Raw genomic sequence first — 27,173 nt, 5'->3', positions numbered from 1 at the left:
ATCTCCTACTATCAACCCTAAATGTGAAAAGCCAACAGCCAATCACACAATCCAATGGCTTCAAACCATTGTCCTCAATTGTGATTCTCAGTATTATAGATTGGACACTACATGTCACCACGTAACACACAAGTGTACTGCTCTACTATGCCTATGACGTGTTTATCAACCTTCGCTTTGGCGAACAAACAAAACCATCATTTTAAGTCGACCTATCACCATTAAGGAAACTCCAATGCATTTTACCCTCCCACTGGAAGAAGTGTACCCTTCGCTTTGGCAAACAAGGTTTCGACGAACATGGTTTGATTAAAACCACGTGATGGAAGGCTCATGTACTTAATACCTTTAATTGAGGGTTTGTTTATTTAATGTCCCACCAGATTATTATCTTTGTTAGAATGACATTGTTTGGCATGTTTCAACATTCAACCTAGCATGCATTCTAACCACAATATTAAATGTGCCGTTACATGGCCCACCTAAAACCAATTTCCTTGAGCCTAGAGGAACGTGGGTCACCTAGGGTCCTGTAATAAATATCTTGGTCTTCAAGTATGGTTCCTCTCCTTTGGCTTCGTCTTTAAGTACATTACAAATACATCATTCTAAATTTACAATAAGAATAATTATACAAAATTCTTTACATCAATAAATTTAGAAACCTCGATTTACATTCGAAGGGAATAAGAATTGAAAAGAGAATATGTACATTGAGAAGAAGAGAAAAGGCGAGGACATGCAGGCCCTATTTAATAAATTATACAACCATACATACCCAAAAATATTTTAAAACGTTCACCATATGTCTAGAGGCTCATGTACACCATGCAATATCACAACAAGTACATATCATACATTTCAAAACATCAATTTTTGAATTGGGGTGGTTTTATTTATTAATTACCCTCTTAATGTGCAGAATGACATGGCTTTATAGGTTATTAAAATTGCAGTTTAGTCCCTTCGCAAAAAACACAAAATTATATGCGTTCATTTTATTTGGATTGTGTGTAATAAACACGAATCCAAATCAATCGAACGCACAAGAACCACAGTTCCACCAGACATCAACCAATATAACATCCATCAACACATTATTAAACCAATTTATCATTTGAATCATTCATCCAAAGTAGATTCTACAGATTTGTGAGCTTTTTTCAAAACTAACATGTTATCACCAAATACTTTATGTTAGTACAATAAAACTTAAAATTTAATACCTGAGGCTCTGATACCACTGTTAGTAAAACCCATTTACGCAGCGGAAAACAAAAACATAAACAACATGGATCGTTCCTTAGAACCAAGATCCAGGACAATATTTACAGTTTATACAATATATATTAAATCTGTAGAAAAATCAGTTCAAGGTTTTAAGAAATCAATATGCACATTTGGAAGCTCCTCCAAGTTATCTTTGCATGTATTTTTGCTACCGACCCAAGTGTAGGATCACCGATGTAGTCTACACGAGTTAATCGCAAGGAACTAAAGAGGGATTTGCTAATCCTCTTTAGTCTTAGAACAAAAAAGAAATGAAGAATATTTTTGGTTTTCAATCAAAACCCAAACTGGCATGTAGATGAAAAAGGGCTATGGTGTTTTCTTCTTCAATGAATGAATGAATGAAATGAATTTCTTAACATGTTCCTCAATTAAACTTTTGTTTAATAGTCAAGTTTAATTGCCCTATCTCATATGAATAGGCTTGGGCTCCAACCCAAACACCCATTGTTTCCAAAAACTCCCAATTAGATATTTATTTTTAATTCATCATTATCTCAATTAAAAATCTGAATATAATTTAATATATATATAATATATTATTAACATTGAACAATAACGAATAATTTTATAATATATGCGAACACAATTTAACACGTAATTTCACTTATTTAATTTTTCAAACAAATTAATAAAGGCTAGGACCTCACCAAATTTAATTGTACTGTGAATTACCAAATACCCTTTCGTTTCAAAAAGACGAAAACGCCCTTCTAACTCCTGGCCTTCAATTATCTTCTATGTGTGTGACCAATAGCCTCCTCATCATACCGTAGTGTCTAGTATCGCGTTAACACCAATTAATCGTCTCCTATACACAGACCAAGATTGGCCCCTACAAGGCATCAGGGCACTCGATAGATTCAGATTCAGCAAGTAGCTACTGTCAACAATATAGTTACCATACAATTCGATCATTTCATCATACGTTATCTCGACGAAACGAAGGCATAGAAATAGTGTCAACCTCCGTTACTCTCGATATTATGTATTCAGTTACTGGACCAATGACCTGTATTATAAACTGGATAGAACAATAACTCAATCCCTTTGTGGCCCACATTTTAGCGTCATTGCCATTTACTTTGCCCATGAGATAACTTCTCCCGTACCCGGGATGAGTAATCCTCTGTCTACCCCATAGTCTTGATACACTCATTGATGCCCAATCACTACCGTATTGACAACTCTGAAAAGAACTGTGTTAGGCTAGTGTCAAACTGCACCATCGGTGCACAAGGCGCTCTGGTGATCTGAAGTCTAAGGATCACATGCACCCCTTCGTTAGAGATTTGTTCCATAGACACTAGAGTTACCATCCTATGGAATCCTTTGGTGGGTCAGTCCAGTGAACTTGCTCGGTGTATTCGCCTACAGCAAGCACCCATATGTTTACCACGCTGTCACCAAACACCTTGACAAGTAGATCAGTCACTGCCTTTCGACAGGGTCGATCAACCCTGTGATAGCCTTACCGTATTATCTGTGCCCTTATTTAGAATAATACTGGGGCTACAAACATTTCTAAATGGCCACCATATGTGCTCATAGGTTTCTCACTATCAAGATTTGAAACACTTGATACTCTCTTTGTAACGCCCCATTTAATGTATTAGTTAAATTATTGTTGCATTGCTTGATGTTTTTATTGATTTGTTCTCATTTGACTTGCATGTTGTTATTTTTGGTTGGTGGCCCTTAGTTGAATTTTGTTAAAGTTATTTTAGAAAATGGTGAAGAAAATCCCTTACACTTTCATTAGGGGTAAATGGTCTTTTCACTCAAAAATTAGTTGAAAAATGGGGAAGTGAAAAGAGATAGAATTTCATGGAGAATGTAATAAAAATGAAGGGCATTATTGTAATGATTAGGGACATAATGGAATTTTCAAGAAAGAAACAAGGGCAAAATGGAACTATATATTATATATATATATATATATATATATATTTTATGTAATAAGAGTTCAAGAGTAAACCCTAGCCATTCTATCCCTCCATTCATGCCCATTCTCTACTCAAATTCTCTCAAATTTCTTCACTAGATTTCCAAGGAAATTCATAGATTTTGGGTATTTTTGAGTGGATTTTCAATCCTAGGCATCCAAAGGGTTTAAGAGAAAGGGAATTCTATTCAAAAGAGATTATATGTGTTGAGTTGCTCAAATTCAAGTAAGTAAATCCAACCCAAGTTATGATTTGAAAATCAAGGTGTAGATATTTTTACATTGTGTATATGTTATGATTTTGAGAATTTTGATGAATTGAATGAATTATGAGGAGTTTTGATGATTTTAATGAGTAAAATTTAGCCATGAGAAGTGGTTTTGGTTGTATGATGATTCATTGAAGTTTGGTTAAGTTAGAAAGATTTGAGTATAATTTTTGGGAGTGTATTGTTTTTGGCAGGTTTAGTAGTTGTTTGCTGGAGTTTTACTCCAAATATTGGTGACTTGAGAAAGAGATAGAATGGTAGCCAAATTCGAATTGAGTATGCATGCAATATGTTTGATGAAATGCCAAAGTGAAAAGCCAAAGTGAAAACTGCCCTGTCACGTCTGTACCCTTCTGAGTAATTTTTGGGTATCTTAGAGATTTAACTGGGTTGAGACCAAAACATAAACGTTATAGCCCTATCTCTAATCTTTAAAACGAGACAAAAATCATAGCAATCCAATGTGTATAACTCAAGTTATTCCTTCTTGAGTGTGACCTGCGCAGAATAACTGTCTTTGATGCAACATTGCATTTGAGCTTTTCATGAGTGCATTAATGAGCATGAATCATCCATATGCATTGATTATGCACTAGAGAAAGAATAAAAAAAGAGTAGAGACCTTTGAGTGTGAGCTTTATTAAGAGAAAAGAGAGAAAAAAAGAATAGAGTAGGTTGTGCGATGGGGAACCCGTGAGTAATGGGTAGAGTATTCCCGCATGTACACCGCATTGAGAGAGCGGCATGAGTATGAGAGAGAGAAGTGGTGTAGCCCGTGAGAGTGCATGCGGATGAGGGCTATACCCGAGAGTACCCGAGAGAGAGATTATATACTCACATGGGCAAGGGTTCCGAATCCATGCATAACCAAGTCCGATCGGCTAAGAACGAGTAGAAGTCACGGAGAGTGGGAGCGAGTCCCGACCGTGCCCTCGGTAAGATGGGGCCGTGACTTACTAAAGAGAGTTAGTAGCAAAGAGTTCTAAGAAAGAGAAATAGAAAGAGAAACAGAAAGAGAAAACAGAAAGAGAAAACAGAGAGAGGTATAAAAGAGAGAGTAAATGAAAAATGTAAGGAAAGACTTAAAGAGAGAGAGTTACGGGGATAGATGACTAAACGGTTTACTTACTGAGCATTATTTGTGCTCACCCCGTTGTCCTTCTATGTTTTTGTAGGATTTAGGTGAGGACACGGTCGGATGGACGTCGGCACGCGAGGAGGAATGGCTACATTGTCTACATAGTTTTTGATAGTTTTTGTTTTTGGTACTAATTTTGTATAAAGAATGTGTATGTTTAATAAAAGAAAAATTTGGGCCCAACTACTTATGTTATTATACATGTATTTTATTATGTATATTTTTATGAGTATTTGAGTAGGAAGTAGTCATTACATTTTTGGTATCAGAGCCGAGATTTTGGGATTTGACAGTGTACCATTCTCGTCGCTACGATGTCCGAGAGCCGACTGTGTAAGTTAATTCTTTCCTTACATTGTTGTTTTGTAGATGAGGCGTAGTAACAGGAAGAAGGGTAAGAGTGTGATGAACGAGGGAGAATCCTCTAACGCACCAGAACCAGCTCCCCCTACTCTTGATGAGACAAGGATTCGAACCATTGTACAGTAGGTGTTAGCTAAGAGTCAGGGGAGAGCTGTACAAGAAAGAACCGAGACCCCTAGCAGAGTACCGACTGCAAGACAAGAGCGAGAAAGGCTGGTACCTTAGACAGTACAGAGTCGAGTTGATCCGATTCAGGGGCTTACAAACTAGCACCAGCCGCCAGAATTTAGGGGTACTAGGGACCCGTTAGAAGCAGAAGAGTGGTTTAAGTTCTAGAGCGGACGGCGGCACTGTTTCTCATGAATGATAGAGAGAGGATCAAATATGCCAGATTCTTATTTCGGGGAGATGCCCGAATTTGGTAGGAATTAATGGAAAAGACTCATGACATGGCCTCGATGACTTGGGAGGAATTCAGGAGATTGTTTGAAGCCGAGTATCGAACAGAAGATCGAATACACGAGAAGGTCCAAGAATTTATTAATTTGAAGCAGGGGACTAGTACGGTGAGAGAATATTCAGTAAGATTCAACTCTCTTGCTCGCTTTGCACCTGGGATAGTGTACACATCGGAGTTAAGGAGGGACAAGTTCGTGCAAGGGTTGAGATCAGATATTGCCTGAGATGTGATGACAGGAGCCGAGCCCCCTCATACCTACAGTGAAGCTCTAACACGGGCTTTAAGGGCAGAGATCTATGTAAATATATACATTGCAGAAGGGTTAGCTTCAACAATATCTAGTGAGCCATCCACCACTTTATAGAGGGAGAGAGTAGATGCCATAAAGAACAGAGAAGTAAGGGCCAAGAAGAAGTTTCAACCCAGGAAGAATATGAGAGATTGGCAGAACAAACGACCTAGGATAGAAGGGTTTCCCCCTTGTGCTAAATGCGGGAGGAACCATTCAGGAGAGTGTTTGAGGGACCGAAACGTGTGTTACAGGTGCCGACAGTTGGGGCATCTGATGAGGGATTGTAAAGCTCCTCTCCCACCGATAGCTCAGACTCCTAGAGGTACAAATGCCAAAGTATTTACAGTGGCACAAGGTGAAGCCGAGGCCAGTCCCTCAGCCGTAACTGGTTAGTTGTTATTTCATGTTATTCCTTTATATGCTTTAATTGATTCTGGAGCTACCCATTCTTTTATATCTCATGGAATGATAGAGAGATTAAGTTTGAAACCTACTAGAGTGAGTCAACCTATTAAGATAGAGTTACCTGATGGGGTGAGTGTGCTGACTCAGGAGATGTTGTTAGGAGAGTTCGTAGTGATCCATGGTCGAGAGTTAGCAGTTGATTCAATAGTTTTTGATATGCCCGACTTTGATGTGATATTGGGCATGGATTTCCTAGGGAGGTATGGAGTAGAAATTGATTTAATCTCGATAGTGGAGATAAATTTAGTTTTGGAGAGGGCCATCAGTTGAGCATGTTGATTAGTAGTGTGAAGGCTAGAAAGATGTTGAGAAATGAGTGTTCTGGATATATTGCTCATGTAGTATAGAGTGGTGACATTCCACAGTTAGAAATTTAGAGGGTGCTGGTAGTTCGAGAATTCCTAGATGTGTTTCCGGAAGACTTACCGGTTTTGTCACCGGAAATAGAGGTTAAGTTTAGTATTGAACTAGCACCAGGAACAGCACCCATATCTAAAGCCCCTTACCGAATGGCCCCAGCAGAGCTTCAAGAATTAAAGAAGCCACTTCAAGAGCTTTTAGATAAAGGTTTTATCAAACTGAGTCATTCTCCCTGGGGAGCTCNGGTTCCCCATCGCACAACCTACTCTATTATCTTTTTCTCTCTTTTCTCTTAATAAAGCTCACACTCAAAGTTCTCTACTCTTTTTATACTCTTTCTCTAATGCATATGGATGATTCATGCTCATTAATGCACTCATGAAATGCACAAATCCAATGTTGCATCAAAATAGTCATTCTGTACAAGTCATACTCAAGAAGGCATAACTTGAGTTATACATATCGGATTGCTAAGATTTTGATCTCGTTTTAAAGCTTAGAGACAGGGATACAACTTTTAGGTTTTGGTCTCAACCCAGTTCAATCTGTAAGATGCCCACAAATCACTCAGTTTTCAGTTAGGCTTTTCAGTTAGGCATTTCATCAAACATAATGCATGCATACTTTAATTCTAATTTTTATACATCTCTACTTCTTTCTTTAACCATCCATTCATGGAGCAAAACTCCTCCACAATAAATCTAAACATGGCCAAGACAAACACTTCAAATATTCTACTTAAATTCTTTCTAAATGTAACCAAACTTCACTTGGTTACCAAACTTCATTTCTACTTCTCATGGCTCAAATCTTCTCATCAAAAGCCATCAACTCATCAATAATATCATTCTCAACAATCAATCTCAAGCTCATAAACATAAGCATGCATATCAATCGTTTGATTGCTTGAACCTTAACTTGGGTTGGATATGCCTCTTGGCAATCAAAAGAGTATGAGACGAGATACCCTACACATGACCTAGAGTTGGCAGCTGTGATCTTCGCATTAAAGATTTGGAGGCATTACCTTTATGGTGCAAAGGGTAACATCTATACTGATCATAAAGTTTAAACTACTTTTTCACTTAAAAGGAGCTGAATATGAGACAGAGAAGGTGGTTAGAGCTGGTTAAGGACTATGATTGTGAGATCAAGTATCAACCGGGGAAAGCCAATGAGTAGTCAATGCCTTGAGTAGAAAAGCTTATTTGTCCCGGCTCACTAAGCAGAAAAAGTTGATAGAAGAATTATGTAGAGAACATATTGAAGTGATTCCGGGAAGGATTGCCAGGTTAGAGGTTCAGTCTACTTTATTAGAGGAAGTAAGAGTTAAGCAAGTGGCTGATGAGTGGTGTCAGAAAATAGTTCAGCAAGTACATGAGGGCAAGGTAACGGAGTTCCATTTAGTGGATGGTGTCCTCTATTTCAGAAATCGGTTGTGTATCCCTCAAAATGATGAGTTGAGAAAGAGAATTCTTATGGAGGCTCATGACACACCATACACTGCTAATCCTGGAGCAACCAAGATGTACCAAGATGTAAAGAAAGACTACTGGTGGCCAGGTATGAAGAGAGACATTGTAGAGTTTTTAGCTAAATGCTTGACTTGTCAACAAGTGAAAGTAGAACACCAAAGGTCGTCAGGGTTACTTCAGCCACTTAGTATTCCAAGATTTTATCACAGGTCTCCCTAGAGTACAGAGAGGATATAATGCTATATGGGTGATTGTGGATAGATTAACTAAGTCCGCCCATTTCTTCCCAGTAAAAGAGAGCACCACTACGGATCAGTTGGCTGATATTTACATTAAAGAGATAGTCAGGTTGCATGGTGTGCCCAAGACAATAGTGTCAGACAAAGATTTTAGATTTGTCTCAGCTTTCTAGACTAGTTTACAGAGAAATTTGGGTACCCGTTTGGCATTTAGCACTATCTATCATCCTCAGACGGATGGCCAAACAGAGAGAACAAATCAGGTGCTTGAGGATATGTTGAGAACCTGCTGTATGGATTATAACGAATCCTGGCATGAAATGTTACCCTTAGTGGAGTTTGCCTACAACAACAGTTACCAGTCTACAATTAAGATGGCGCCTTACGAGGCTTTGTATGGTAGACGATGTAGGTCTCCACTACATTGGGATGAGATAGGTGAAAAGGATGAGTTGAGTACCGCCCTTGGGCCAGAGGTGACTCAGAAANGCCTTTCGTACAAGATATGGGCATTATGAATTTGTAGTGATGCCTTTTGGCTTGACTAATGCCCCAGAGTTAAGCAAGTAGCTGATGAGTGGTGTCAGGAAATAGTTCAGCAAGTACAAGAGGGCAAGGTAACGGAGTTCCATATAGTGGATGGTGTCCTCTATTTCAGAAATCGTTTGTGTATCCCTCAAAATGATGAGTTGAGAAAGAGAATTCTTATCGATGCTCATGACACACCATACACTACTCATCTTAGAGCAACCAAGATGTAAAGAAAGGCTACTGGTGGCCAGGTATGAAGAGAGACATTGCAAAGTTTCTAGCTAAATGCCTGACTTGTCAACAGGTGAAAGCAGAACACCAAAGGTCGTCAGGGTTGCTTTAGCCACTTAGTATTCTATAGTGGAAATGGGAGAGTATTTCGATGGATTTTATCACAGGTCTCCATAGAGTACAGAGAGGATATAATGCTATATGGGTGATTGTGGATAGATTAAATAAGTCCGCCCATTTCCTCCTAGTAAAGGAGAGCACCACTACGGATCAGTTGGCTCAGATTTACATCAAAGAGATAGTCACGTTACATGGTGTGCCCAAGACAATAGTGTTAGACAGAGATTCCAGATTTGTCTCAGCTTTCTGGACTAGTTTACAGAGAAATTTGGGTACCCGTTTGGCATTCAGCACTGCCTATCATCCTCAGACAGATGGCCAAATAGAGAGAACGAATCAGGTGCTTGAGGATATGTTGAGAGCTTGCTGTATGGATTATAAAGCATCATGGCATGAAATGTTACCCTTAGTGGGAGATAAAGTGTTTCTGAGAGTTTCCCCCTATACACAAGTGATGGGCTTCGGTAATCAAGGAAAGTTAGCACCGAGATATGTAGGTCCATTTAAGGTATTGCAACGAGTGGGAAAAGTGGCCTACAGATTGGCACTACCACCTAGCATGGACAAGGTGCATGATGTTTTCCATGTCTCGATGCTACAGAAGTACGTAAGTGATCCCTCCCATATCTTGAGAATAGAGGATGTTGACTTAGAAGAAAACCTTGTGTAGGAGGAGTGTCCAGTACAGATTTTGGACCGAAGGATTAAAGAGCTCCGGAATAAGAGCATTCTATTAGTAAAAGTCCTTTGGACAAATCACAAGGTAGAAGAGGCCACATGGGAGGTAAAGCAAGACATGCAGAAACGTTACCCAGAGTTATTTGTGTAAATTTCAGGGACGAAATTCTTTTAAGAGGGGGAGAATTGTAACGCCCCACTTGAGTGTGACCTGTGCAGAATGACTATCTTGATGCAACATTGCATTTGGGCATTTCATGAGTGCATTAATGGGCATGAATCATCCATATGAATTAATTATGCATTAGAGAAAGAGTAGAGAACTTTGAGTGTGACCTTTATTAAGAGAAAAGAGAGAAAAAGAGAATAGAGTAGGTTGTGCGATGGGGAACCCGTAAGTAATGGGTAGAGTATTCCCGCATGTACGCCGCATTGAGAGAGCGACATGAGTATGAGAGAGAGAAGTGGTGTAGCCCGTGAGAGTGCATGCGGATGAGGGCTATAATCGAGAGTACCCGAGAGAGAGATTATATACTCACATGGCCAAGGGTTCCGAATCCATGCATAACCGAGTCCGATTGGCTAAGAACAAGTAGAAGTCACGGAGAGCGGGAGCGAGTCCTGGCCGTGCCTCCGGTAAGATGGAGCCGTGACTTACTAAAGAGAGTTAGTAGAAAAGAGTTCTAAGAAAGAGAAACAGAGAGAGAGAAACAGAGAGAGAGAAACAGAAAGAGAAAACAGAGAGAAGTATAAAAGAGAGAGTAAATGAGAATTGTAAGGAAAGACTTAGAGAGAGAGAGAGAGTTACGGGGATAAATGACTAGAAGGTTTACTTACTAAGCATTATTTGTGCTCACCTCGTTGTCTTTCTATGTTTTTGCAGGATTTAGGTGAGGACACGGTCGGATGGACGTCGACACGCGAGGAGGAATGGCTACACTGTCTACATAGTTTTTGATAGTTTTTGTTTATAATACTAATTTTGTATAAAGAATGTATATGTTTAATAAAAGAAAAATTTGGGCCCAACTACTTATGTTATTATACATGTATTTTATTATGCATATTTTTATGAGTATTAGAGGAGGAAGTGGTTATTACAACTGCACTCCTCTGTGAGCATTATTGTTTCATGTTCTTCCAATTTCCTCTTGTTTGATAAGATCTCCTTCAAGAATTTTGCATAGTTTGGCATCTGCCACATTGCATTTGCAAAAGGAATGTTAATATGAAATTTCTTAAAAACATCAAGAAACTTAAAGAAATGCTTATCCTAATTTTGCTTCTTAAGCCTCTAAGGAAATGGAACTATTGGTGTATGATGTGCAAGCTCTGGTGGAATCTTAGGATAAGGTAGCTTTTCAGCCTTCTTTCTTCTTAGTGCCTTTTCTTTCCTCAACTCTTCCTTCGGTGCTGATGCAACTTTTTCTTCAACTACTATTTCTTCATCAACTTCTTCATCTGGTTCTTCCACCTCTTTCTGTTTATCTTTGTGCGGTTGTTCTAAAACTATGCCACTTATCAATGTAATTGCCTTTACATGCTCTTTTGGATTGGTCACCTTCTTACGTGACAATGAACTCTGAGCTTGTTGCTTTAATTGTTCAAACAAGTTGCCCACTTGTATCTCTAAGTTCTAAATGGACAATTCTTGATTTTTGAAACTGGTTCTTGTCTCACTCATGAAATTGGTAGTTTCTTGCATGAGTTTCCCAAACATCTCGTCCAAAATTGATGTTTTCTCCAGTTTCTAATAATGAGCTATCGATCTGGTTGCTCCCTGATTATTCCATGAGAAATTTGGATGGTTTCTTCATCCCAGATTATATGAATTGAAGAATGGGTTGTTCTGTGACCTTTGTGAACTAGTAATTTAGTTGTTCACTTGTTGACGGAGAGAATGGATTTCCCACTTGACATTCAATACTCGCATGATTTCCTACACAAAATTGACACATTAGTATATGAGATTGAATTGAATTCACATTCATACCTCCCAATTGCTTCTAAAGCATTGAAATTTGAGCAAAAAGAGTGGCGAAAGCATCAATTTCATTCAAACCCATATTTTTCTTTAGCATTGCTTGATCACTAGGTCTTTGATAATTGTTGCTAGCAAAACTTCAAGCAACTCATAAGCAACTTCTGGAGTTTTATTGTTCAATGCTCCTCTTGATGCGGCATCTACCATGGTTTGAACATTAGGTAGCAACCCATTGTAGAAGATTTGCACTTGCATCCAAATAGGCAAACTGTGGTGTGGACACTTTCTTAATAACTCCTTATACCTTTCCCATGCCTCATACAAGGATTCAATATCGCTTTGTACAAAGGATGTTATATCATTTCTCATCTTGGCCAACTTGCATGGTGGAAAATACTTTGCAAGGAACGTTTGCGCTAGCTCATCTCAAGTTGTGATAGTTCTCGCCGGTAGTGACATTAACCATCCTTTAACTTTTTTCCTTAGTGAAAAAGGAAATAGCCTTAACCGAATAGCATCATCCATCACTCCATTGTGCTTGAATGTATGACATATCTCCAAAAAGTTAGCTATGTGCAAATTTGGATCTTCACATGTATTACCCTCAAACTAAACTGATTGTTGGATCATTTGAGTGATCGTTGGCTTGATCTTAAAATTATTGGCTTGAATTGGTGGTCTTGTAATGCTTGGACCACAACCATTAACCATTGGCTCTACAACTTCTCTTAAAGTCCTTTGATCTGCCACAATTTTCACTTGCACCCAAAACACAAGAATTCCAAATTAAATTTAAGTAACATAGTAACTACTAAATGAAACCAAAACTTCAATTTAGCACTTCCTAGATACTATCAATATTAATAACAAACAATTACTAGCAACAATGCCAAAAACTTGATGCTTGATTTCATATGCATATTAGGAATTGCACTAGTCGCAAGAAGTAATAAAATGATGAGAAGAGTATCATTCTCACGAGGATAAAGTTACTAAGTACTAATTTCTCTAGTTCTAGTCCTAATAGAAGCAACAAAGATGTGATTGATGAAGGAATTAATAACTAAAACAAAATTTAAAGAAATGCAAGAGAATATAAATGGACATAAAACAAAGCCCAGTACTAATCTTAATTAAAAAATGGTCACAATTGCTAGGGTATTGATTTCATCTAAACATGCCAATTCCATTTATAAAAATCTATTACCCAAATTCTGGTTTCTTTGATTGAAGATCAAATTCCTTATTTTGTTCTCAAGTTAGCATAATACTACACATACAACATTTTTATATAATATTTCTCATACAACATGATGTGGCAAAAGATGATTGGTTGATTTTAAATTAAAAATAAACTTTCACCCAATCATCTTTTGCCATATCATGTTGTATGAGAAATGTTGTATAAAAATGTTGTGTGTGTAGTATTACTTATCGGGTTATACCACCCTACCTATTCCTATTAACCTTCTGCACCCAAAAATTGAAGTTTAATAATTCAAGGTCTCTTAAGCTTTATGGAATTCTTCCTAGATCTCATAGACCGCGTTTATTTATCTCTAGTTTTCGCTTAACTTATGGTATCTACCCCATGAATCATTCATCACAAATTACCTCTCAGATTCATGGTAAATCATCAAATCAATTGAATGGTGATCAAGCATTCAAGGACATTAAGCAAAGAGATAAATACTCAATCATAAAATTAAAGCCCAGAGTAAATCAATTATATAAATGGAATCATTGTATTTAGATTACATCAAACCCTAGCTAAACAACTTAGTTTATACTTAGAAATAAATAAAAACATCAATGATAAAATCAACAAGCTAAAGAGTAAGAAAATCTTCTCTAGATGGAACCCAATTCTTCAATCTCCTTCCTTTCTCTAAAGTTGCTCTCCCAAGAACAACTTCGTCCCCTTTTTCCTCATTTTCGTTCTTTTTTATACTCACTTCACTTTTGGATTAAAACCCTAACACACAAAATGCGGAGTTTTAATAGAATCGCAATTTCGCCGTGGGAAAACTTTTTCTTTGCCGTGGAGAAAACACCAAACCTGTAATTCTAGAAGCTTTTTCACTGCGGCAAAAACTTTTTTAATTGGATTCTATTTACGAAACTGCCCTCTCTTGACTTTGAGCCCAATTCGTCTTGTTTTCAACCTTAGCTCTGATTAGTTCTTTAAGACTGTGTCCATTCGGCTATGAAACTCTCATATCTTCTAAATTCAGGCCTATTTCTGCATTGAAAAGCTCAAAATCACCGTTTTTACTTCATAAAGACGTTTGAACCTAAAAAACGGAATAAAGTGAATTACGTAACTCTTTTTCCATAATAATGAATGAAAAGTAATCTAATTCTTATTAAAACCTACTACAAAATCACTATATAATTTGGGATTATCACCAATCATAGTACTCGCATGAATCTCTACCAGCATCATAGATGATGAAGGTATGATTTTGGCCAGGCCACCATAAATCGCATCTAAATACAATTAATCCGAAGAATTGCTTATTGAGTTGAAAATTCCAAGACTTTTCAAAATCGAGCAATTTTACTCCAAGGTCATCGTTTGATAGACAATGACAAGTTAGAAAGGGTGGCCTTTGTAGTTAAAAAGTAGTTATATTAATAGTTATTTTGGCATTGCACAAAATCAAGTATGGCAAAAGAAGAATAACTAACAAGATAACTGTTAGGGCCAAAAATCGTCCTTGGCCTAAATAGGAAAATGGGCTCGACACTGAAGAAGAAGCCAGGCCCAATCCCGATATGATCCAACCGGATTAGGCCCTTTCGGTACAATATATAGCCTGCCCAAACCACTTGGGCTCGAGCCTCTTAATCCCAGTCCATTTCCTAGGTCCATGGGCGAATCCAGAGCCCACATCCCCCTCAGATTTCTTTTCTACTCCTTATCAATCTCCTATTCAAGGTCTCCTTCCTATTCCTGATCACTTTCCTACTCGGAGTTACTCTCCTAATCAGAATCACCTTCCTATCCGGACACTAGTAAGACAGCTTACCACGGCCCTAATTCTTCTAGGGTTTGCATCAGAGTCATACTAGGACTCCTACTTCTACCAGGATTGGGAGACCAGACGACCACTATATGAGCAGAGGCCAGCCCTCTCACAAAAGGGACATGACATTACACCTTCAAACCCGAAGCTCCTACTTGAGAGCTTTACATCACTGCCATAGTCACAGTCCCTGACTAGACTTCCGGTAACCTTTTGCTCCCTAGCCCTCACTATATTAGCCTTTCAGCCTAGCTGACTTGAGCATCGGAGTGCCTACGGCAAACACCACCCCGGTGTTTCCCTTTCGCTTCATGCGTGTGTTTCTCTACGTGTGCAGGTACAGCAGATCGCTAGTGGCCTCAACCTCACGGGATTAGACCCCCCCTTCCGTATAGGTAGATTTTTACGTCTACAATTTGGCGCCCAACGTGGGGTCTCTAGCAATCATTGGGCTCGATGAAACTTGCTACGTGGAGGAACATTCCATGGCTGACAACCCCGACAACGTTAACTCCGGTCTCGAGGCCAGACTGGAGGCTTTGACCTCTCTCATGCAACAAAACTCGGACAAGGTGGCTGCGTTGGAAGCCAAAAACACCTCCATCAGAGTCGAGAACCAGTCGCTAAAGGAGAAAGTAAGTCAATTCTACGATCTCGAGTTTCTGCCCGACCAAGCACCCCCCAATTGGTTCCGCACCACTATCCCATCCATGCAACCTCTCTCCACACCAGAGCATCGGCCCTCGGATTCCGGTAAAGGGCCGCATCAATTAAACGCACTGGCGCTCAACTACTCCGTTCTGACTAATGGAGATAAAGATATGCCAACAGCACGCTGTCCAGTCGACCCATCCCAGCCTCATGATCAAAACGATCCAGCAACAGAGAGCCCACATCCGCAGGATCAACCCATCCCCACCATCCCACTTCACCTCCAGTCAACCCAAACACAAACCCCATCCGGCTCGGCTCACCCTCGCGGGTTGAACGGCCAAACCAAACCAACTCCAGCACTTGAGCCCATCCATCCTGACGGACCGAACGACTACCAGACGACTCCCCTGACCATTCATGTAAGAAAGAATAATAGAATAGTGACAATGGGAGTCATCCAACCAGAAGGGATGAATAAAGACCCATGCTACCAAGGAGCGCATGACGGAATGATTTATTAGACTACCCCCCGAGGGATGACCCAACGAAATGTACTAGACCCGGTAAGACGGGATGACCCAATAGTATCCCCTTCCCCTATGGAACAATTACTGGCCAAGAGACTGGCCGACGTTGAGGCAGTAATGAGACGCATTCCAGGAATGCCAATCCCAATCAAGAAGAGCAGACCAAATTGTTACGCCGATTCACCCTTTATGGATGAGATCGCCCTGGCTAACATGCCCCAGAAATTCACCATCCCCAACATGAAACCATATGACAGTACCACCGACCCGGATGACCACATAGCCTCGTACAAGCAGCGGATGTTCACTTCTCCATCTCCCGACCGCTTAGAGAGGCCTGCATGTGCAAAAGTTTCTGTTCTAGTTTGTCCGGCCCGACGCTCCAATGGCACACGAACCTCCTGAACGGATCCATCGATTCATTCGCTCAGCTTACCGACACCTTTGTGGAACAGTTTGCCAGCAGCAAGAAGCTAGAGAAGTTGTCGGCTGACTTGTACCAAATATACCAGCGAAGTGGAGAGCCATTAAGAGAGTATGTTAACAGATTCAACGAAGAGAAGATCTCTATTCCCTCATGTAACCCTGAGACTGCTGTGGACGCTTTCAGAAAAGGCCTCCTCCCGGATGGAGAACTATACAAAGAACTTACAAAGCTGGGCTGCACCACAATGGAAGATGCTCTGGCCTGAGCCGTTATCCAGATAAGATGAGAGGAAGATGAGATGAACCGAGCTGCCCATTCCAGATATGAACCAAGGCGGAGCGACAGGAAGCCAGAGCCTAGACCGGTAAGCACGCATTATGGGCAGAACCAGAAAACCTTATGATCGCCAACCCGCGAGAAATGATAACAGGCATTTCGGATCGAACCAGCACAAAATACCAGAGTACAACCTCAACGTTGAACCAACCCAAGTCGTAGCGATAATGAAAGGAATGGGGTCCGCTGTCAAGTGGTCTGGTAAGCTCAATCCCGAGGCAAGAAGAGACACATCCAAGTGGTGTGAGTTCCACAACGATCATGGGCACAACACCGCAGACTGTATCGCCTTGCGGCTAGAGGTTGCCGCACTTTTGAAGAGGGGACATCTCCGTGATCTACTCACTGACAAGGGGAAGAACACCATTAGCCAGAAGGGCTCCAAAAAACCATCGCCCCCTCTGCGAGAACCCACACCGAAGGGTTTCTGCTCGCTCATCTCTGGAGGATCAGAAATCAGTAGGGTAAGTTACTCATCGGCCAAGCGGTATGCTAGAACCAACCACCACCATGAAGTCCAGTCCATCCATCTGGTCTCGAGGTCATACTCTCGTCAAGTAATTCAGTTCGAAGATGACGAACCGGTCACCCTGGCCGCTCCTCACCACGATGCTTTAGTCCTCTCCCTGCAAATAGCCAACATCCTAGTGAAAAGGGTGTTCGTAGATAGAGGTTCGTCAACAAATATCCTATTCCTTGAAGCAGTAAAAGCAATGGGGCTGGAAGAAGCAAATATCGACAGACGACCGACACTGTTGGTTGGATTCAGCTCGGAGCAGAAATACACTATCGGGGAGATCATCCTTCCTATCTATGCCGGCGGAGTAAATAAACAAACTGTCTTCTTGGTGATCGACTGTCCATCCCCCTACAATGCCATCTTGGGGCGGCCTTGGATCCACAACATGCGGGCAGTCCCATCTACCTTCCACCAGACGATCAGGTTTCCAACCAAGTGGGGGGTACGAGAGATCAAGGGCGATCCCAAAGCTTCTAGAGACTGCTACAAGAACGCCTTCAAGAGCAAGGGTAACTCCTTATAGCAATTACAGTCTCATCTAACCCCTCCAACTGAGCCAGATCAGCCCTCAATAGAAGAGTTGGATGAAGTACAGATACACCCGAACGACCCCGAGAGAAAGACGCACATAGGTTCCTGCCTCGAGCCCAAGACAAGAGAGAAACTGATAGAGTTCCTTAGACAAAACCAAGACTGTTTCGCCTGGTCCCACGCCAACATGACCGGATCAGTCCGGAAGCAATGGTCCATCAGCTAAAGGTAAATCCAGATCACCCACCAGTAAAGCAGAGGAGAAGGAAGTTTGCACCAGAACGGAACCGAATCGTCAACGATGAGATTGACACACTCTTAAGCAATGGCATGATCAGAGAAGTCCACTACCCCGAATGGCTGGCGAACATTGTGGTAGTAAAGAAAAAGAACGGGAAATGGAGAGTCTGCATCGACTTCACTGACTTGAACAAGGCCTGCCCCAAGGACTCTTTCCCGCTCCCACACATCGACATGATGGTAGCTGCGACTGCAGGCCACGAGCTCCTTAGCTTCATGGACGCCTTCTCTGGATATAACCAAATCCTGATGCACCCGGACGACCAGGAAAAGACAGCCTTCATCATAGAAAGAGGGACCTACTGCTACAAAGTAATGCTGTTCGGACTCAAGAACGCCGAGGCCACCTACCAACAATTGGTCAACAAGATGTTCTCCGACCACTTAAGAGAGACTATGGAAGTTTACATCAACGACATGCTCGTCAAGTCCCTGATTGCCGAACAACACCTCGACCACCTCAGCCAGGCGTTCGCGGTTCTACGAAAATACAACATGAAGCTGAACCCAACCAAATGCTCATTCGGCGTCTCATCAGGTAAATTCTTGGGCTATATGGTCACTCAGCGAGGGATAGAAGCCAACCCCGACCAGATCAGAGCGATCCTCGGCATACCATCCCCGACGTGCATCAGAGACGTCCAACGCTACGGGACGAGTGGCGCCCTGAGCCGCTTCATCTCTAGGTCAGCTGATAAGTGCCACTGTTCTTCCATGCCCTCAAAAAATCCAACAAGTTCGATGGACCCCCTCGTGCGAAGAAGCCCTAAACAGCTGAAGAGGTATTTGACCCCCCCCCCCCCCCGGTTTCTTTCCAAACCTATGGATGGGGAGAAGCTCTACACTTACCTAGCGGTCTTAGAGACAGCCATATCAATGGTGCTAGTTTGGAAAGAAGAAACAAAGCATTCACCGGTCTACTACATTAGCAAGTCGCTCCTCGACACAGAAACTCGATACAGCCAACAGGAAAAGCTTGCCCTTGCCCTCATCCATGCATCCAGGAAGCTCAGACCGTATTTCCAATGCCACCCTATAGTTGTGATCACCTCCTTCCCACTTAAGAAAATATTACACAAACCAGAACTATCAGGCCGACTCATGCAATGGGCGGTAGAGCTCAGCGAGTTCGACGTATCCTACCAACCACGCACCGCTGTCAAGTCCTAGGCACTAGCGAACTTCATTGCTGACTTCACACCAAGCACCACCACCCAAGCGGAAAGGGCAATACTATACATGAATGGTGCACCACCCTCCAAGTGGACTCTCCTAGTGGACGGATCAAGTAATGTGAATGGGAGCGGACTTGGGATAGTACTGATCGCACCAGAGGGAGACATAGTCCAGCGAGCAGTCCGATGTGGGTTCAAGTGCATGAATAACGAGGCCGAATATGAGGCCCTCCTAACTGGACTTTCCTTGGCCAGAGAAATGGGAGCAAAAAGGCTGGAAGTGAAGTCCGATTCCCAACTCGTGGTCAACCAACTACAAGGCACGTATCAAGCATGCGACTCGAAGATGGCATCCTACTTGAGCATGGTCAAAGAGCTGCAGGCCTAATTCGAAGAGTTCTCAATCATACAGATCCCCAGAGCTAAGAACTACCATGCCGACGCCCTCGCCAACCTTGGCTCGGCACTCCCATGTTCTTCCCAGTCGTCCATTCCCCTCTTATTCATGCAGTGGCCGGCCAACTGGAAGGAACCACCACCGAACAAGTCTCCCGTAGAAGCCATGGGCGTTGAACAAGCTGACTGCTGGATGACTCTGATAATAAGATACCTGGAAGACGATGAGCTCCCGGCTGGCAAGAACGAAGCACGCCGAATGAAAGCAAGAGCCGCCAGATTCACCCTATATGAGGGCCAACTCCTCAGAAAGTCGTTCTCGGGCCCCTATCTCAAATGCATAAGCCCAGAAGAGGCCCAAAGTGTTCTAGCCGAACTCCATGAAGGCGAATGCGGCAACCATGCAGGGGGACGCAGTCTTGCACACCGGGTGATCACCGCTGGATACTACTGGTTGACCATACGCACCGATTCGACCGCTTACGCGAAGAAGTATGATAGCTGTCAAAGGTTTGCCCATATCTCACACCTCCCACCAGAACGACTCCATTCCATTCTCACACCTTGGCCATTCATGAAGTGGGGAATGGATAATGTGGGAAAGCTACCTACTGTACCGGGGCAACGAGTCTTCATGTTGGCGGTGATAGACTACTTCACCAAATGGATCGAAGCCGAAGCCTTTGCACAAGTCAGAGATCGAGAGGTAAAAGCCTTCATCTGGAAGAATGTAATCTGTAGGTTCGGAATACGGAAGGAGATTGTCACTGATAATGGATCCCAGTTCATTAGTTCAGGCATCAGGGATTTCTGTGACATGTGGGGAATAAAGTTGAGCTTCTCAACACCCCGCAACCCCCAGTCTAACGGCTAGGCTGAGTCATCAAACAAGACCATCATACAGACATTGAAGAAGCGATTGCAGAAAGCTAAGGGCGCATGGGCAGACGAGCTACCCGGAGTCCTCTGGTCATACCGAACCACGGCTCGATCATCAACTGGTGAAACCCCCTTCTCCCTGACATACGGTTCTGAAGCAGTCATTCCAGTTGAAGTATCAGTTCCGTCCACCAGGCTCCAATGGGCGAACGAGGAATCAAATAGTCAAAACCTTTGCCAGAACCTAGACACTGTGGACGAGCTATGGGAACGAGCGAGCATCCGCAATGCAGTTTACCAGTAACAGGCCGCCTGACATTATAACCGCAACATGAGGATCCGCACTTTCAAGATAGGTGACTGGGTCCTTCGTAGGGTCTTCCAAAACACCAAGGAAATTAACTCTGGCAAACTCGGCCCCACCTGGGAAGGCCCCTACAAGATAATCAAAGAAGTAGGGAAGGGCGCCTATAAACTCCAGACCCCCGAGGGCAAAGATATCAACAATAGTTGGAATGCCGTTCACCTCAAATGCTACTACTCCTAGGTGAACCTTGTCGTTTTTGAGGATTTGTTTTTCGTTTCTTTTCATTTTTAAAAAGGATGAGTGGGCCTATCCACCTCCTCTTAGACAGTCAGCCTCATGGCCAGATATTTAATGAAGTATTATTCAGAAGTTCTCATCTTCAAATCGACCCCGGTTGACGAATTGCTTACACCATCGAATCGGCCCTACCCGATAAATAGTCAGTCGCCTTCAAATCGACCCTGCCCGATAAACATACGGACACCTTCAAATCAGCCCTACCCGATGAACGTACGGACACCTTCAAATCGGCCCTGCCCGATGAAAGTACGGACACCTTCAAATCGGCCCTGCCCGATGAACGTACGGACACCTTCAAATCGACCCTGCCCGATGAACGTACGGACACCTTCAAATAGGCCCTGCCCGATAAACGTACGGACACCTTCAAATCGGCCCCGCCTGATAAACAAACGGACACCTTCAAATCGGCCTTGCCTAATAAAACGTATGGACACCTTCAATCGGCCCTGCCTGATAAAATGTGCAGACACCTTCAATCGGCCCTGCCCGATAAACGTACGGACACCTTCAAATTGGCCCTGCCCGATACATACAGACACCTTTCAAATCGACCCTGGTCGATGAATTACTCATACCCTCGAATCGACCCCGCTCGACTCACGATGACACCTTCAGATCGGCCCTGCCCGATCCAAGACTTGGCACCTTGGGACCAGCCCCATTCGACCCAAAAACTGAACTGAAGATGCAACGTCATTCATCCAGGGGACTACACACTCGGTCGGCCAGACCGAATGAATGATTCCTACACCATTGACAAGCAAAGCACCAACCCAACCCAACATAAGGCTTACATGCCTTAGCCATTGGGCCACGCTGAGGTAACATACACAAACATAACGCACCTACAAGAAGAGAAATAAAAGAACAGTTCATTCATCCAAGGAGACAACACTAGAAATCAGAACAGTCAAAGGTGGTATATATGGCATCAAGCGCCCCAGTTCAGAATACAAAAAACGGCATAGACGCCAGACAAAAGGGCAACGCAAGCCCCAAAATACAAAAACAAAAGAGAGCGCTAAGCATCCTCAACACGAGCCTCATCCTCCATCACCAAATCAGTCGCCATGTCCGCACCACTAGTGCTCAGCCCCGCAGCCCGGTCGCTCACATCCCCAACACCCGACTGCCCCGGCTGACTAAGGTCAGGCGCCTACTCCTCGTCCTGCCCCCTCGGATGACCAGTTCCTTCTTCCAACAACTCCTGCATGAGCAGAATGTCTTCATCCGGATCCCAATGAGAGGTCCGCCCTTCCTTGAACTCCAGCATGAGCTCGCCTCGGGCCTTAATGATGGCGTCATCAGCAATGGAGATGCACTGCTCCTTGAGGGACTTGACCTCCGCGGTCCTCTCGGCCAACTCGTGCCGTAACCTCTCGACCTCGGCCTCACTATCCCTGAGGTGCTGCTGACTCTCCTGCTTAGCCTTCCGGGATGCTGCCTCCCTCTGCCATAAACCAGTGTTGGCCTTGGATACATCCTGTATCCGCTTCTCCTGCGCCACGACAGACTTCCTCAGATGAAGACTGCTAGTGAGTACCTGCACAACAAAACTCAGCAATGAGAACAAAGTCAAAAACAGGAAAAATAAACAAGTACTGCCATACATGAACGGCGCGGGATACACCCCAATCGGCAGTAGCAACTGCACCCATCTGGTTCAGGCGCGCCTCGTCCGCCGGGAACAAGAAAGAGTCGGCCAGCTCACTCATAGATGTTGCGTCGGAATAAGTCGACGCAGTAGCCGGAATCGTGATAGTAATAATCCCAACCTCCTCATCCACAACGGCAGCCTGGGACGACCTAGCTCCTGCTAAAGGCTGCTGGCTCGGCGACTACCGACTGGGCGGTGTCGCCAATACGTCCTCAACCCTCGCGTCTGCCCTAGCCAACGACTCTCTCCTCCTCTTCTCTCGATGCCTGGCGATGGACTCGCTCGCACTTGGGACGCTTAACTTCTTCATAAGTGACTCTGCAAGTGCAAACTCTCCAATGGTTAGTGGGTTCAGCCCGGACTCACCAAAAATCAGCTGATTGCAATATCGACTTAGGAGAACGTCCCAAGTCTGCTTCAGCGAGGGGAAGGGAGTACCTCTCTGTATCGCCTCTACTCTAGCCCAAAGAATGCTAGTCCTCAAGTTGGACTTTGCTAGGACTACTCGCCAATCCTTCTGCTCCGATGGAATGGCTAACACTCTTTGGGTCGCTACGTCCAAGCCGTATCCGCTCTGTCCGGCCCGATTGAACTCAAGCTCTGCAAACAAAAAACACAATCAAGATTTAGTAATCAAAAGAACGAAAGAAACAAGTTCTCACCAGTAGCTCGCCAGCCGATAGGGATCTCGCCCGGGCCCCTCGCTCCGAAAATGGCCTAACCCCTTAAGAAGAAGTAGCGGTCTTTCCAGTTCTTATCACTGGACCGCAGGTCGGTCACCAGGTGAGACCGATCGTGCCTCAAGTTCAGCAAATATCGGCCCTTCTCCTTATCGTTCTTCTTCAGGAAGTACGAGTACAACAGCTCGTGCAACCCAAGCACAACTTGGTGCCGAACACACAGATCCTCCAGGGCCATCAGCAATCTCCAAGCGTTCGGCATAAGCTGGGAAGGGGCAATCATGAAGTGGTTCAGCACCTCCCAGATGAGGCGAGGCATAGGCAACCTCAACCCGTCATGAAACCACTTCTCATAAACACAGACCCAGCCCTCAGCTTCCCAATCAACCTGCTCATACGACCGCGGGGTCTGGATATCGACCGAACCAGGGATATGATACAATGTACGGATACGTCACACGTCACTATCCTTTAGCACGGGCGGATAATCCCTGGTCAGAATCCCACTGCCCTGCTGGCTCGGCTCGTCCTCGGAGCTACTACCGGACGAGGATGGACTGTAGGCCCCTCCGGAGTCTTCCCCACTCCTACCATGCCTACCCGAGCCACTCGGCCCAGCCTGACTCGCCCCCAGAGTGGCTACACTACCTCCAGTCAGCACGCCCACCGAGACGCTCCCTTCAGGCATCATCACAATAGTCGGGGCACGCTCATACTCATCCCCAACATCCACCACATCTCGACTCGAATCTGCTGATATATCGTCTGACATATCGGATCGCTCGCCCGTCCCAACCGACTGACTCATTCCTTATTATGGAACTCAACTAGAAGAACCACTCAAAAGTATCAACCTAGCTATCGGTCGCCCTTCAACACCGTCCGACACCCCCGAAAGTCAGCCTCTTCAATCTCAGTCGACCCGTCCTATCAAGAGATATGGAACCTTAGACAGTCAGTCGCCCCACCTAACTGACCGACCGACCGAAGGAAGAGGCTCGCTACCAGTCGACCTACCTGATAACGAGATCGCACCCTACCCTTGGTCGACCCCTCCAACTGACCGACCCTGGAACCAGGTTCAGTAGAGACTAATTCGCTCGCCCCAGACGACCGACCCACCTCCAAGCTCAAACCTAGTTACCTACTCGCCCTGCCCACCAATCCACCAACCTAAAAACTCCCACTCGCCCTGGATGACCGATTGCCTATTCAGTCCACGCCACACGCCCCCTCACCACTCAGTCAGACGTACCGACCGAACCAAACAATGCCTAAGTCGACTTCGACTTCCAGATTCTACCCAAAACGCCCAAAAAAACACCAAAAATAACAGCCAACTTGCCGGAAACACACCGAAAATCTGAAAATCCAAGCCTATTCTAGGAAACCAAAATGCCAACACTTCTAAAACTCCTCAAAACCAGTCAAAACTACTCAAATCCCCAAAAACTTCACCCTATCATCCAAGAACCCAGCAAACAACCGAAATAAACGAAAAATCAGTCTAAAGGAAAAGAAGGTTTACCGTAAAGTGACACACCGCAGAGAGAAAGCCACCACTGCTTCAGGAAATCGAAGTGAAAAGAAGGAAGAAAGAGAAGAAAATTTTCGAAACACAGAAAATGGGAATGGAAGATGAAGAGTCTGTAAACTAGTTTTTATAAAAGGGATCTGACGTTGGCCAACACGTGGCAACCCAAGAGTGGCCATGGATCAGAGAGACCCCTCGTTTTCCCACCCTCGGAACAAAGATAGATCAGCATCGTACGCGTGGCAAGAATCTAAGTAACCTAGAAAACTGCAGTGTCATACAGAGGACGCATCAGATCACCCAAGTACCCCGACCGAGCCAGTACACGAAAGCCAGATTGCACCCAACACACATCCAACCTACACAAGCCCATGAGGTCCTCCCGGTCGACCGAGAAGCTTCGAGTTGCCTGGCCTACACGTTCTCCAGGCGACCAAACTGGGATGCCTCGCTCATTCGTTCTTCCGTAGCAAACGAGTAATCACTCACTGGTCGAGACCCGCATTTTACACTCACTCGACCACCCATATACCCCGACCGAGCAAACCTTCGGTTCAATATATCTGATTCGGTCGACCCGGCATGCCGAACAAACACCCAGGCTATAGTATCGCAGCTTAGTTCGCTGGTCGGCAGACCTACCGAACGAGCTAATGAGTCTTCGAAGCCTGTTTCTCTTTACCTCCGGCCCCCCATAAAGATCAACTGCATCATTTTGCAATGATAGCCCGCATCGGATCGGGAATGGAGACCGAACGACCCCAAGACACGGATCACCTCTGGATCAGCTACGCCAACAATCGGTCATCCCGGAAGGATGACCGAGCACCCATCGATCGCTTCCTACTCTCTGACTTAAGAAACTCTTAACCCAGAGAGTGGGGGGCAAACTGTTAGGGCCAAAAATCGTCCTTGGCCTAAATAGGAAAACGGGCCCGACACTAAAGCAGAAGCCAAGCCCAATCCCGATATGATCCAACCAGATTAGGCCCTTTCGGTACAAAATATAGCCGGCCCAAACCATGTGGGCACGAGCCTCTTAATCCCAGTCCATTTCCTAGGTCCATGGGCGAATCCAGAGCCCACAGCCCCCTCAGAATACTTTCCTACTCCTAATCAATCTCCTATTCAAGGTTGCCTTCCTATTCCTGATCACTTTCCTACTCGGAGTTACTCTCCTAATCAGAATCCCCTTCCTATCCGGACACTGGTAAGACAGCTTACCACATCCCTAATTCTTCTAGGGTTTGCATCAGAGTCATACTAGGACTCCTACTTCTACCAGGATTGGGAGACCAGATGACCACTATATAAGCAGAGGCCAGCCCTCTCACAAAAGGGACATGACATTACACCTTCACACCCGAAGCTCCTACTTGAGAACTTTACATCACTGTCGTAGTCACAGTCCCCGACTAGACTTCTGGTAACCTTTTGCTCCCTAGCCTTCACTATATTAGCCTTTCAGCCTAGCTGATTTGAGCATCGGAGTGCCTACGGCAAACACCACCTCGGTGTTTCCCGCTCGCTTCACGCGTGTATTTCTCTACGTGTGCAGGTACAGCAGATCGCTAGTGGTCTCAACCTCACAGGATCAGACCCCCCCTTCCGTACAGGTAGATTTTTACGTCTACAATAACCTTGTTAAAAGGACTTATATTTTTTTTTCTTTCTTTTTGGGTATTCTTAGATTTGTTTCTATGTAGGTATAAAAAAATAATTACACATCTTATCTATAAGCAGGAGTGTCTGCAAAATATCGTGCATGTAACTTGTCCTTCACTAATTATATAATTATTGTTTTGAAGAAAAGCCCGAAAATTCTTTAGTGACAAGTTGGATTGACACGTTGTATTGATTTGTTTTGTTTTGACCATAACATTTCTAAGTTTAGTAGGATAAGTGAATGTCCGTTGCATAGTACGAACTATTTTCTTTTATTTGCTTTTTTCATTAACGATCACTCTATCCAAAAACTACTCAACCAGTATTCTAATGGTCATCAATATTTTTCTTGGAATCATTCAAGACATAGTTCAAAGAATTTCTGGAAAAAAAATTTAGTTTATAGTCTTGTA

At 43.6% G+C, this 27,173-nt stretch overlaps 2 protein-coding genes and 1 non-coding gene across 3 annotated transcripts; all 3 read left to right on the top strand.

Moving 5' to 3' along the window:
* The first annotated feature begins 12,105 nt into the window (after positions 1-12,105).
* On the top strand, positions 12,106-12,212 carry LOC116116382. Its single transcript, XR_004125799.1, has one exon. It is a non-coding gene; the product is annotated as a small nucleolar RNA R71 (small nucleolar RNA).
* Positions 12,213-16,854: 4,642 nt separating this feature from the next.
* On the top strand, positions 16,855-17,856 carry LOC116116322. The gene has a single exon (XM_031402416.1). It carries the CDS (start codon positions 16,855-16,857, stop codon positions 17,854-17,856), a length of 1,002 nt encoding a protein of 333 aa, XP_031258276.1.
* A 1,547-nt stretch (positions 17,857-19,403) lies between these two features.
* On the top strand, positions 19,404-19,727 carry LOC116116321 (uncharacterized protein YpeP-like). Its single transcript, XM_031402415.1, has one exon. The coding sequence runs from the start codon at positions 19,404-19,406 to the stop codon at positions 19,725-19,727; it is 324 nt and encodes a 107-aa protein (XP_031258275.1).
* The last annotated feature ends 7,446 nt before the right edge of the window (positions 19,728-27,173 follow it).

The sequence above is a fragment of the Pistacia vera genome, unplaced genomic scaffold (assembly GCF_008641045.1).
Source record: "Pistacia vera cultivar Batoury unplaced genomic scaffold, PisVer_v2 Contig77, whole genome shotgun sequence".
In the NCBI taxonomy this organism is placed as follows: domain Eukaryota; kingdom Viridiplantae; phylum Streptophyta; class Magnoliopsida; order Sapindales; family Anacardiaceae; genus Pistacia; species Pistacia vera.
This window is presented reverse-complemented; position numbering and strand designations above follow the sequence as displayed.

Bases quoted from the DNA above. Each gene is read 5' to 3' on its own strand.
- LOC116116322 (XM_031402416.1), top strand. From the start codon at position 16,855: ATGGGCAGAACCAGAAAACCTTATGATCGCCAACCCGCGAGAAATGAT.
- LOC116116321 (XM_031402415.1), top strand. From the start codon at position 19,404: ATGAATGGTGCACCACCCTCCAAGTGGACTCTCCTAGTGGACGGATCA.